The 13,485-nt window shown below is 36.4% G+C and overlaps 1 protein-coding gene across 1 annotated transcript in view; it reads right to left on the bottom strand.

The window, feature by feature from the left end:
* Window positions 1-13,485, bottom strand: part of LOC110214783 (formin) — a 356,877-nt gene that overhangs the window by 281,788 nt on the left and 61,604 nt on the right. The window contains 1 exon segment of the mRNA XM_020995886.2: window positions 10,373-10,434. Within this exon segment, the coding sequence (XP_020851545.2) occupies window positions 10,373-10,434 (62 nt within the window).

Genomic DNA, 13,485 nt, shown 5'->3' with positions numbered 1-13,485 from the left:
TGTGGAATGAAGTGATTGGTCTATGATCCTCAAAATCCCTTCTAGTTCTAACATTTTATGAATCCGTGGATGAAGCACAGATTCCCTATTTACATGTAGATCATTAAAGTATACTATACCTGGTAGATGCTCAAGTATTTCTTGGCTTGACTTCCTGATGTGGGAAGATTACTTTTTATATCTCATTTTTGCCTTGTTTGATAGCATTATTGCAACTTTTGACTTTCTTAGTCAATTTTGTCACAGCTTCTTATCTTGATTCTGCATATGTCTTTATTTTTAGATGCATTTCATATATAGAAAATGGGTTTTATTTTCTTATCCATTCTGTCATTGTCTTTCATTTTACTGTTATTTAATCCATTCATAATGTTTTTTTTGCAAGTAATCAAAAAATTATCTTAAGTCTTGATTTGTTGCCTGTATTTAGAAATTCTGGGCAGTTTTCTTATTTTATTTTCATTATGGTTTTCAGATTTTTAAAAAATTATTATATTCTTCTGGGAGAATTATGTTGTTGTTGTTTTAACAAGCTTTTATGAAGTGACTACTATATGGTAAGCACTATTGCTATTAGTCCACAATAACACCTAACTGCCTTTGATCTTTAAGTCCCAGCAAACTTTCACTCTGACTACCTTTTCCACAGCCTAGTTGCCAACTTCTAACCTTATAGTTCTGGAACCATGATCAAATTAATTTTCACTGTACCTGGTTAGGGTGTGTCAGTCTATTCCATATATCCTTCCTAGCCAAAACTCTCCTATGTATGTCATTTTCCCCCATCTAATGTAAGCTCCACAAAGAACAGAAACAGAGACTATAGGGACATCATTGCTTTATTTGTATCCTCAGCACTTAGCCATTGCTTGACATATAATAATTTCTTAACACTTTTCATTCATTCATCTCTGTGATGCTGTCTTCAAGGTTGATTGCTTTGGTTTGTGTAGAATTCAATGTTCTTTTAATATTGTTGCCTCTTGATTTCTCTTTTGCCAGTCTTTACATTGGTATTATTGTTTTACACTTCTGTTAATCTACACCTTCTATAAGGAGACTCTCCATCATGGATTTTTTTTTCAAATTTAATTTTTTTTTAGTTACACCAAGTGCTCTATGTTAAGACTGACATTCATTCCTAATTTCATTTTTTTATGGATTTAACCCCTCTTTTGGAAAATTCTGGAATTTCTTGTTGCTGTCCCACACTCTCTTGGGAGGCTATAGTATTCATACTTCATGTGGTACAGTATTCCTCTATCTTTGTCTTGTAATATTTGTTAAGAGAGCTTTGCAATTTCTTTGGAGATTTAGGGCCCATTCTTTCTTCTAGTTTTATGATCATCCCTGTTGTTTTAGCAATATTATAGGCTTTTATTGAAGGTTTTCTTCTGGAAATCTTTGATGTTCTAGCCTTTTAAAATATTTTCCTCTCACTTTCTGGCTGCTCCCTTTTTTTCTAGTGGGCATATTCCTGAGGTTAGTCTGCAAAGCTGCTTCAGCCTCCATACTTTGGGGGATATTAGGTTCACCAGCCTGGATCTGTGTCCTGAGTATCCTCTGGAGGGACAGGGTACCCTTTTCCTTCATGCCTGGAATAGCCACACAAACTGGGCTAGTTACTACCCCATTTTCTCCCTTGGCTCTTCTTTTTCATCAAATTGATTGGAATCAGAGTGGTCTCACTTCTTATAGGGTAAAGAGAGGGTATCTTAGGGGTATCTACAATCCTAGGGGCCCTAACCTAGGACCAGGTCACAGTTGGAAAGCGACACATTTTGGGTCTCCTTTCTAATTCCTTCCCTCCTCATGTGGTTATATAGAGACAGTATCTGCTGCTTGTTGCAAGCTGGAGGGATGTAGAGGTGGTGGAATGTTCTGACAGAGTCACTATAGCTAGAAGAGGTCCCCTCAATGAGACCAAGGATTAAGGCTGTAAGACAGCTTGTGTCCCTACAACAGAAGCTTGGAGGGAAGTGGGTGAGGAGTTTTGAATGAACATTCTCCAGTATTAATTTAACAGGATTTAAACTTGCTACAGTTCTCTCTTTTTTGTTCTGTGGATTTAGCTGTAGTTCTATATCTAGCACATAATTCCCTTTTTTGGGAAGTTTGAAAGTTAAAGGGTTCTAAAAGAAGTGAATAAATTGTCATTTTGATGGCAATAGAACTCAGGAGTTCCTCCATTCACATTGAAAGACATGGTTTTAAGATTTGTGCTTTTTTCATTATTTCTTTTATATAGATTTTGATCCATCTTTTAAGTCAGTGCTTTAAGATCCATGTGATAAATTTGGCTTACATTGATTTGATCCTAGTCTATTCCCACATGCTCTCCCTTGCCATTGATTCCCATTCATTTACCCAATTCAAAGTTTCTTGAGTTTATGTAATTTATAAATTTCTACTTATTTTTATTTATTGACTCTTTCCAAACTTTTGACCCTTCCCTTCCCCCGCAATCCACATAAGAGTGTGTTTATAATCTCCACACTATTGGTCCAACCTCTTAAGTTATGGAACATTCCTTGGTGGTGCTCTTTCCAAGAATTACTCATTTACTTTGTCCTTGTGATTATTTCTATTCCCATTGAGGCCATCCTGAACTCTATTCTCTCATCCATGATCCATACACTAACATGTCCTTTATTCTAAGTCCTTTACGAAAGGCAAGGTCTCTGGAATACAAACATTGAGCTTGCTCCTTTATTCCATTCTAATGTTAGTACATTTGTAGAGCTATCCCATTCTTGCTTCTTTTTTTCCCCCTATGTTTTGGGAAGGGGCTTCTGCTTATCATTTTTTCTAGAAATATTAATGAATGGAGGAAGGAAATTTGGTGTGATGTAAGTCAATCTGTATCCTGCATGATGAGGTCCAGTACTACTTCTTACCCTTATTCTCACAACTCACTCCAAGGCCAATACACCCTAACTCTATATCACTGTCTCCGCTACCTAGCTACCTACCTCAGGTATTGACCAATCCCAGAAGTCCATTCAGGCACCTCTCCTAATGTTTAATTCCTCTTCTCTTCCACTAGGATAGCACACAAGTTTTCTCCTGCACAGAACCCAATACTGGGCAGCATTAGCTTCCTCAGGTTGGGGGAGAGGAATGGCGGAAAGGAAGAATTGGAGCCTGGCTGTGGCCCTGCCCTGTGTAAATTCTACTGGAAGAAGTCTGAGCACATTTGTTTCCAGGTCCTTTCCTTTCTAGCTGATAGTGCACCATCAAGTCTCCCTCTCCACAGGACCAGATCAATGTATTTTACTTCTTATAAGGTATGAACAATTTAGAGGGCTATATGCCATGAAGAGACCAAAGAGAAGCCGTTTAGGTTTAAGGTGTACTGAGCATGTGGGATGAGCTGGTGATGGGGAGGTTTAAGCCTTTTCACTCTCCAAAAGCTTTTACATTTGGGTGGTATTTGTGCTTTCCTATCTAGTTTATGGAGCCTTGATTACTATAAATTTGGAGCATTTTTTTCTTGTTTTGAGGTTCTTAGGTTAAGGAATTCAGACTAATATCAACTACTTTGCTATCCTGCTGGTCCACCTGTCTTGTTTTAAAAAGATTTTAACTGTCATGCAGGAGACCTGGGTTTAATTCCCCAATAGGGAGCCAAAAATAAAAAAAAAATTAAAAAAAATTAAAAATTTTAAGTTTTTAACATATTTTCCCCTAAGTTTTTTTGATATTTCATTTTTCCTAATTAGATTCCAAAAGTACAGTTGAGTGTTAAATATTTACTGCCATTGTACATATGTCAAAATTGGGAAGGGGAAGTCAATTTTCCAGATTATTTAGCAAATCAGTGAATAAACAAAAATTAAAACCAGATCTGCTGATCTAGACATGCTGAACTTGAGGCAGATGGTATAGTTTCTAATGCTGACCTTGCTACTTATTACATACTATTTTAATCACCTTGAGCAAGTTATTTAATATCTCTAGGCCTCAGTTTCCTCATCTATAAAGTGAAGGGTATTGGAATAGATAACCTCTAAGTAATTTCTCAAACCATAATCGTGTATAGATTCTGATTGGAACATCACTGTTTGCTAATGGTGTCATTAAAAAAAAAAGCACTGTCTGTTATGAAGTAACAAGAGGAGAAAGCTAGTCATTTTCTTCCTAACAGCAACTCTACTTTATCAAAAGATTTACGTGCAGGAAATCTGGCTTTAAATATAACACAAAAACTTCAGAATGCCAGTTCAACTCATTCACATGGCAAATATTTCAGAAGTTAAAATCATCTAAATGATAATTTTATACATTGAACCAACAACCTTCATTTTCACTTTGGCCTCAGAAGGCAAGTATACTAATTCTCTGAAGATTTCATTCTATAAAAAGGTTTTCTTCTCTTGTAAAGGCAAATTATGCAGCAGAAGGAATCTGGTCAGTTAGGCTAATTGAAATCCAAGTTCCAAGGGTTGATAAATACCTAGTTACAGGTACTACTTTACTTAGCAAGAGTTTAATAAACGCTTACTGACTGATGGATTGACCTTCTACATGATGGGGACCAGACCGCCAATTTTCTTACACTGCTATGAATAAAAGGAGACAAAAAAAGGAGATAGAACTCTAGGAGTTGTATTCTGCGAGATAATGCACCAACTGTGTAACAAGGACTAATCTGTCTGATATTGAAAGCTGTTAAACAGTGGAGTGGGTAAGAAAGAGACTATGTTATAGAAGGATGTTATAAATCAGATAATTATTCTTCTGTTTCTGATGATTTGGGTTCAGGATGGATTCAATAACAATTTAGATATTTAGACTTTGAGGTTTGCAATACACTTTCCCATATATTATCTAATTTGATTCTCACAACAACCTTGTGAAGTAGGTACTACTATTATTCTCATTTTACAAATGAAGAGATTGAGGCTGAAAGAGATTAAGTTACTTTATCATAATCACATAGCTAATTACTCTCTGAGGAAGATTTTAAACCTAGATCTTGCTGACTCTAAGTCCTTCACTCATTCCAGTAACCCCACACTGCCACAGGTCACTGGGCAGAGCAGGCAGTCAATTAGGATTCCAATATACACATTATACTTGGGCTCCTCTCAATCCTTGAATTTCTATCAGCCCAACTGATCATTTTCCCTCTATGCTTCCTGTGCTTCATTATGTTAAATGCACACCTTTTTCTTTTTTTTTTTTTAACAAAATGGAAATTTCAGAGAATTTATTGATTCATACACTGGGGTTCTGGTACCTATATCCAGGATAGGACACTGGTTAATTCAGTTTGCATTAAACTTTTCTGGTGTTGTACTGGAATGGACATCCCAGGTATTCACTCTTTTTTGTTTTTTAAGTTTCAAGAGGAACTGATTTCTGAAAAATACTGGTTTTTTAATTATTAGGAGACTGAGATATTTACAAGTGAATTTCTTTAGCTTTTCACAAGAAAATATCAGAAGTCACATAGGTTCTTATTATGGAATTTTTTTTCAAATATGCCCTAAACCTTTAGTAATATTTGAACTCTCTCCACATTAGATGTATCAATTTATTGTACATACAACCTTAAATGTTATGTCAGCAGTTTTCTGTCTTCATCTAGCCAGGAAACTTCCAACTTCAAACTACTTAGAGAACTGCTAAGAAATCTTGGCATTTGTAGAATCCTTTGCCTCCAAGCTAGACCAAGACCTTTCTATATTGAGCATCTTCTTCCATTTTCAAGACAACCCCAGGTAAAATGGGACAAAAAACCAACGCTTTTATTGTAAAGACTGGAAAGTCAAGACAACATGCAAAGTAATTGCCCAGAAAATCCATAGAAAGGGGCAGCTAGGTGATGCAGTAGATAGAGCACTGGCCCTGAAGTCAGGAAGACTTGAGTTCAAATCAGTCTCAGACCAAACACTTGACACTTACTAGCTGTGTGAGCCTGGGCAAGTCCCTTAACCCCAATTCCCTAAAAAAAAAAAAAATCCATAGCAAAGTAAAGATCTTTGGTAAGGGTCTGTGGTCCTTCACATTTGTAGTTCCCTGGCTAATGCAGTTTCTTGAATTTCCAAAAGAAAGTTGATATATGCAAAGATAAATTACATGGGCTCCTAGGTCCAGTACATTCCCATTTAGAAATCCTGATTCCAGAGACATAAAGTGAGTAATTCTGGGAAGAGATCAAATGCCTTGCAAGAGATGGGAATATTGAGATCATAAATCACAAGATCATAGATATTTACCTAAAAGGGTATCCAGAAGGCATCCATTCCAACTCTCTCATTTAAGGGATGAAGAACTGAGGTTCCCAGAAGTTAAATTACATGTTCAAGGTGGGTAGAAAGGTGGCAAAGGCAGCATTAGAACCCAGGATCTCCAATTCTAAATCTAGCATTTTTTCACTCTACTGATATCACCAAGTGACACCAGCATTTCATGACAGTATGATTTGTGAAGGTAGGTCATAAATCATAAGCAAATTTTGACTAGGAAGAGATTATTGTGCTTTTTGGTCCTTCTAAATTTAAATCAAATGCCACTGGATTAAAATAATTAAATTTAACCAGTAAACCAAATATTTTAGAGCAGGAGTTCTTAACCTGTAGTCTGTGAACTTAAAAAAAAATTTAAAACCTGGTAACTATTTCAATATAATTGGTTTCTTTTATAAGCTTACATATGTTATGCATTTAAAATCATTATTCTGAGAAGGGGATCCACATATTGTCAGAGGGATGGATACGTGACATAAGAAAGGTTAAGAACCCCTGTTCTAGAGTAATTTTAAAACAAAATCTAAAGTATTAACACTTACATATCTTTCTTACTGTATTTTCTATGTTGTCCATCACTACTTAAGAGTAATGTCATATTCAGACCTTAATCAGGAGGTAATTTTATGTTTCCTTGAATCTTGGCCTGGTATCAAAATCTACCCAGAGTCTGTACACTTCTCTAAGACTTCATATTATTTTGGCATTGAGGTCCCTTTAACTACTCTCTCATCTTCCAGGTAAGCCTTCAAAGTTTAAGGACTTCTTTAAATATCCTCAACCGTTTCTGAAGTAATTCCCCACCCTTTTCAGCTCAACTTAGTCAGATTGGATTTTCATACTTTTGCCTTTTAAAGCATAAAAGTCCAGAGTCTCTCTCTTCCCCAAATCAAAAGTTCATCTTCTTCTTCTCACTTATAATTATTATTATTGTTGGTGTTGTTAAGAAATACCCTTTTCCTCCCATAAGCTATTTGACTTCTTTAGTTAAATTGGGTGTGGCTTGAATCTACATAGATCTAATAGTGTGTTGCTACAAGCAACACTTAATATAAACTACTTCAGGTAAAGAAATGGTATCTCCTTACATAGGATATTGGGGAAAATAACCAATGGGAAATTAATAGTAAAATTGTAATATGTTTCATCACAAGTTACAATAAACATTTTTTAAATTTATTTCTTCATTTATCCTCATAAAATGCAGAAAGCAATGTGTTGTAGTAGAAGAGGTCAGGACACCTAGGTCCAAGTCTCACCTCTACCACCAGTTTGTTTAATTGCTTTACTTTTTATGGCCTCATTTTCTCATCTTGAAAATAAGAGGATGGGACTAGATGATGTTCAATCTAGCTAGTTACTAAGCTACTGAGTCAGCAACTTTGAAAGAACTTGACTTTATAGCCATTACTTTTAAAATTAAGATTGACAACTCATTTTTCTATGCTTCAGGTAGTACAGAATATCCAAACAATGGCTCTTCCTTTAAGTACCTAACACTTTGTGCTGGACACTGAAAATACTAAGATAACAATAAAACATTTCCTGCCCTCAGAGGGTTTATATTTTATTGGTAGGATAAATATGTATATAGATAAGTATGTACAAGGTAAATCAAGAGATCATAGGACCATTAATGGAGAGGTACAAGGGACCTTGAAGGTCACTTAGTCTAAACCCCCAAGTTTACCAATAAGGAAATGGAGGTTTAAAAAATGTGATTTGGAGTCCCTAGCTGCCCTTCAAAGATCAGTTTAAATGATATCTCCTTTAAATGGTCTTTCTAAACTCTTCCCAGTTGTTAGTGACCTCCAACCCCAAAAATAACTATTTATATCTATGTACATATTTTTCACTTCTCTTCCGTCATTCCCAGTAAGTTCCTTGAAGGAAAGGATGATTTTCTTTTTGACTTGGTACCACCAGTATCTAGCACAATGCTGAACATATTGTAGGCATTTAAATGATGAACTGACTTGCCCAAGGTCACACAGCTAAGTAACAGATCCAGAATTAGAAAGTGTCTTTGACTCCTAATCCAGTTGCCTCTCACTAACAACAGGAAGGGAAAGGTTACAGATGGTTAGGAAAGGCAGCATGAAGGAAATGTTACTCAAAATGAATCTTTTATTTTATTTGTTTTTTAGGCAATTGGGGTTAAGTGACTTGCCCAGGGTCACACAGTTAGTAAGTGTCAAGTATTTGGTCTGAGTCCAGATTTGAACTCAAGTGCTCCTGATTTCAGAGCCAGTGCTTTATCCACTGTGCCACCTAGATGCTCCTTACCTGAAATGAATCTTGAAGGAAGCTATGGATCTTGAAAGGTAGAGATAAAGAAGGAGTATATTCTAGGCACGAGGGACAAAATCTCCTAGAATTCATGGGGCAGAAAATAGAAGGCTCAGAGAACACCTAAGAGTATAATTTGGTTGTAACAGACAATGCAGGGCAGGGAGCAATATGAAAGAGTACTGGAAAGGTAGGCAAGAATCACACTGGAGGGCCTTAACAGTTTGAAGAGCTTGCATTTTGTCCTAGAAATACTAACATTTTATCCTAATATCCTAGTATTTTATACAGCAACAGTGGGGAGCTAGTGAAAATTTTTTCAATAAGAGAATGACATAGTGAGACTTCTACCTTATGAAGGTTATTTTGATGGATATATGGAGGATAGATTGGCAAGGGAGAGAAACTAGAATGAAGGAGCAATTAGAACAGCCTAAGGCTCTAATTAAGTTTACCTGAACTAAGATGATGGCCATGTGAGCAGAGGAGAGGACTAATATGCAAAACTGTGTAGATAAGAGTCACATCAATAATACTGGGCAAGTGATTAGCTAGGGGTACATGTGGTGATGGAGTGGAAGAGTCACAGATGACTTTAAAGTAGTTGAACTGGGCTACTAGAATTATGGTGCCATGAATGGAAATAAGGAAGTTTGGACAAAGGCTGTGTTTGAGGAAAAATGTGTTCCACTTCAGACAAATTGAGGTGAAAATGCTGATAGGACCTTAGGCACACTGGCAGATGGTGAGCAGTCAAGCCAGTTCTTCTTGGATCCTTCCCTGGAGGGCCATTTATCTGTGTGGGACATAGTCTAGCAGCAGACCAAAAGATATAGACTCCTTTTTGTAGATAATAGACTCCTATAATATTAGAGCTAGAATGAGCTTTAGTTAAGAGCAAGTACTTCATTTTGTAAATGAAGAAACAGAGATAAATTGACTTGTCCAAGGTCATTCAAGACTTCTTAAACTTTTTCCACTCGTGACCCCTTCAGCATTTCTTAAATTGTGTGTCATGATCCCATACGGGATCGCAACTCATAGATAAAGTTGGTTAGTGAGAGGGCCATGACTATAAGTCAGATCTACAACCAGTACAGTAATATTTCAAATATATTACATTATATGGAAAGACAGAAGAGAAGGAGGATCAGAAAGGCAAGGAAACCATTCTTATAACTCAATGTCAAGTGATCTTTCCAGCCTTAATTCTGTTGTGTTTTTTTTAGGTTAAGTGACTTACCCAGGGTCATAGCTAGTAAGTGTCAAGTGCTTGGTCCGAGGCTAGATTTGAACTCAGGTCCTCCTGACACCAGGGCTGGTGCTCTATCCACTGCACCACCTAACTGCCTCCCAGACTTAATTCTTACTATTTATTCTCATGCATTTCAAACTCTAGCCAATCAGACCTACTTTCCATTTCCTAAATATAATCTCTACTCTTCCAGTTCTCTGCTTTATATATTTATAAAAATGATCTTTGTACACTGTTGGACTTAAGGGACCTGTCTTGAAAATTTAACCGTGAAACAGACTGGAAACCAGCTGGAAATAATTCTTATATGGTGAAATTTTAATGGCACATGCATCCTAAGTTACAGTTTCCATTTAAATAACAACAATCTTTCACTGACTTTCACATTTCTCTTCCCACTCTTTTGAGGGGCTTTCCAAAAACACAAGGATTAAATGTTTGCGTGGGTATTTCCATAGCCTGTATGGCCAGAGAAAGTTGCCTATTTAAAGATTTCATCGAAGGGTAAGATTTACTTCAGTATTTGAGAGAAACAGATCAGTTTCCTATAACCAGTAGGACTAAAGAGGTGTACCTGAAGGTTTTCAATTTCTTCTTTGTGTTCCCTCTTCAAGTGTAAAATTGCAGCTTGGTACTCTGTAAAATTACAAAAGAAGCCATTACAAAAGGAGCATGAAATCATTCACAAAATTCAAGTGAGCATTCATCCAAGGATAGAGTCCTCCTAGAGGCCAACTGGGGAGACTGTCATGGTTTGAATTCCAAAAGGTCAGAAACTTCATAATGGGGGCTTATATGAAGTCAAAACATAAAACATGTGACACAGACTATGCAAGTACACCATTTATCAGACCCTGGGATTATGGGAGGCCCAAACACAGTGATTAACTAGGAAGTATAGGATTAAAAAATATGAAGATGAGTGTTTTATATAAATATTGGGTTGAATGTTTGACATGAGGGAGGAGATGACAGCCAGCTAAAGCCCCACAGAGAACAAATATGAACATGCTTTAAAAAAAAAAAAAGGAAACAAAGGAGTTTTTTTTGTATGTAAGAACAGAGATTTAACATTTTGTTTTCAGAAATCTCTTGATAGAAAAACCTAAGCATGCTCTTAGACTAGGTTTTAACCTATACAGGCTGAGCTGAAAGTAAAGGCAATTGATCATTTGATTATAGACTAGAGAAGACAAGAACAGAGAAAGGGACTGAGAAAATTTTTCTTTTTACTTTTCCAATTTTAGTTCAAGTTTAATAGCGTTCCAATCCCAACTACATAGAGGTTTGGGAACCCCATCAATAACATGAAGTCAAGACAAATTCACATAGTAGGTACTAAATATATGCTTATTGATCCAATTAAAATTCATGTCCTACAATGAGGCTGAACACCATGAAATCATAGTCCTGTGAGAACTACAATGGGAAGAAGTGAGACCTCCATTGTGTGAACTCTCAAGTTATGAAAGGAATGGAACAAGTAACCTTCATGCCAATGCTATACAGAGATAAAAGATGTGAAGAGTGAGAAAGGGAAATGGCTTAGGCTTGACCAGAAAGTCAGTTAAAATCGGCTTATTTTACCAATAAGGTATCAGAAATTAGAAGCAGGGAATTAAGGTCCTGGTCTAATAATGTCTGTCATGATCAGTATCTTCCCACCTTACATTTGTTTATGTTTTGGTATAATTACTAAGCACATTCACATATCTTGTCTTATTTAATCTGCACAGCAACTGTATGGAAGGTGCTATAGTAAGAATATTGGATTTGAAGTTATAGGATTTGGGTTCAAATTTAAGTTCACATTACTATTAAGTTCAGAGTAAGTCTTCCGATTTTAAGTGCAGCACTTTTCCTACTACATGGGTTGGAGTTGAGGTGTCAGAGTGTGGTATGTAGCTCTTTTTGCCAAAGTAAATGAATAGTTTCTACAAATGAAGGAAGATGATGGAGACACCTTTCATAGCATGCTTTTCTTTGGTCATTTCAGTCATGTCTGACTCTTCATGACCCCATTTGGGGTTTTCTTGGAAAAGATACTGAAGTGGTTTGCCATTTCCTTTTCCAGCTCATTTTACAGATGAGAAAACTCAGGCAAACAGGGTTAAGTGACTTGCCCAGGGTCACACAGTTAGTAAGTATCTGAGGCCAGATTTGAACTCCCAAAGATGAGCCTTCCTGATTTCAGGCCCAGTGCTCTATCCACTGTGCCATCTAACTGCCTACCTTTCATAACTATGGCTTAGTTAATGCATCAAGGAATAGTAGAGATTGCAAAAAATTAAACAGGCAATTTCAATTTGCATGAACAAAATCAATTTAATTAGGGGAATTCACCTTTTGGGGAAAATTTTTTGAAGTCAGTATTTCTGATAAAGGTCTGATACTGAAGATATATGGGGAATTTGTATAAATGTATAAGAAAGAATAAGAACCATTTCCTTATAGATAAGGGGTCAAAGGATAGAAACAAACAGTTCTCCAAAGTATTATAAACTATTAACAATCATAAGAAAGACTATTCTAAATATTTCACAATAAGAGGAATGAAAATTAAAACAACTCTAATGTTTTACCCTGCATCTAGAAAATTGGACAAGGTGACAAAAAGATGGAAATAGTCAATTCTAGATGAGATGTAAGAAGATAATCATACTAATTGACTGTTGGTGGAGCTGTGAATGAATCTAGCCATTCTAGAAAACAATTTGGACTTAAGCCTCCTCCCCCCCCCAAAAAAGGCAATAACAAAGTGTACATAACTTTTGAGTCAGAGAACCCATTGCTAGGTATATACTACAAGGAGGTCCAAGACATAAGTAAAGGACCCATCTACCAAACATTCATGACGAAACTTTTTGTGATAGTAAAGAATTGGAAACAAAGTAGTGGCGTGTAGATTGGAATTGACTCAACAAACTATGTTGGAATATGATGGAATATTACTGCACCATAAGAAATAAGGAGGAATCCAGAGATGCATGGGAAGACATGTGAAGTGATGCGGATATACCACATCTGGATAAGCAGAACTAGGCAAGCAATATACACAATGACTACAGTAATACATGGAATACAGTAATGCAAAGAACAATAAAAATGTAAAATTTATACTGACCAATTTTGGTCGCTTAGAGAAGAGGTGCTAAAATGTATTTCTTTCATTGAAGAGGAATGGAACCATGGGATGTGGTATGTTGTCAAATGCTGTCAATGTATTGGCTGGTTTTGCTGAACAGGTTTTTTTTGTTTTTTGCTTTAATCTTTGATGTAAGGGGAGACTTTGGATTTTTTTCCGGGGGGGGGAAGGGAGTGAGGAAGAACAGATATTCTGAAATAAAGTAATAAAACTTTTTTAAAAGGGTAAATGAAAAAATCCATGTCTGCCAACTCATCTTTCAAAAATACTAGATGAGAATTAAAAACTATTAGCATAAATGTGAATAGAACTCAGGTCTATAAATCTAAAGGTTTCCTTCCCCTACCCCTCTATTCTTCACACAAAAAAGTCCCTACTGGGCAACTTTTTAGGGATCCCTCTCCTTGGTTACTGTACTTGTTTGGCAATACCTCCCCCCTAACTTTGCTAAGGTCATGCACACCATTAAGCACAGTACATGACGCACAGTAGGCACTATGCCTTCCTGACAAAGCTCTCACCTCTGCCCCTTCCTGTCCCTT

Source organism: Phascolarctos cinereus, unplaced genomic scaffold (assembly GCF_003287225.1).
Source record: "Phascolarctos cinereus isolate Bilbo 61053 unplaced genomic scaffold, phaCin_HiC Scaffold_3;HRSCAF=262, whole genome shotgun sequence".
Classification (NCBI taxonomy): Eukaryota; Metazoa; Chordata; class Mammalia; order Diprotodontia; family Phascolarctidae; genus Phascolarctos; species Phascolarctos cinereus.
The sequence above is the reverse complement of the archived record's forward strand: the minus strand, read 5'-3'. Positions and strand labels throughout refer to the sequence as shown.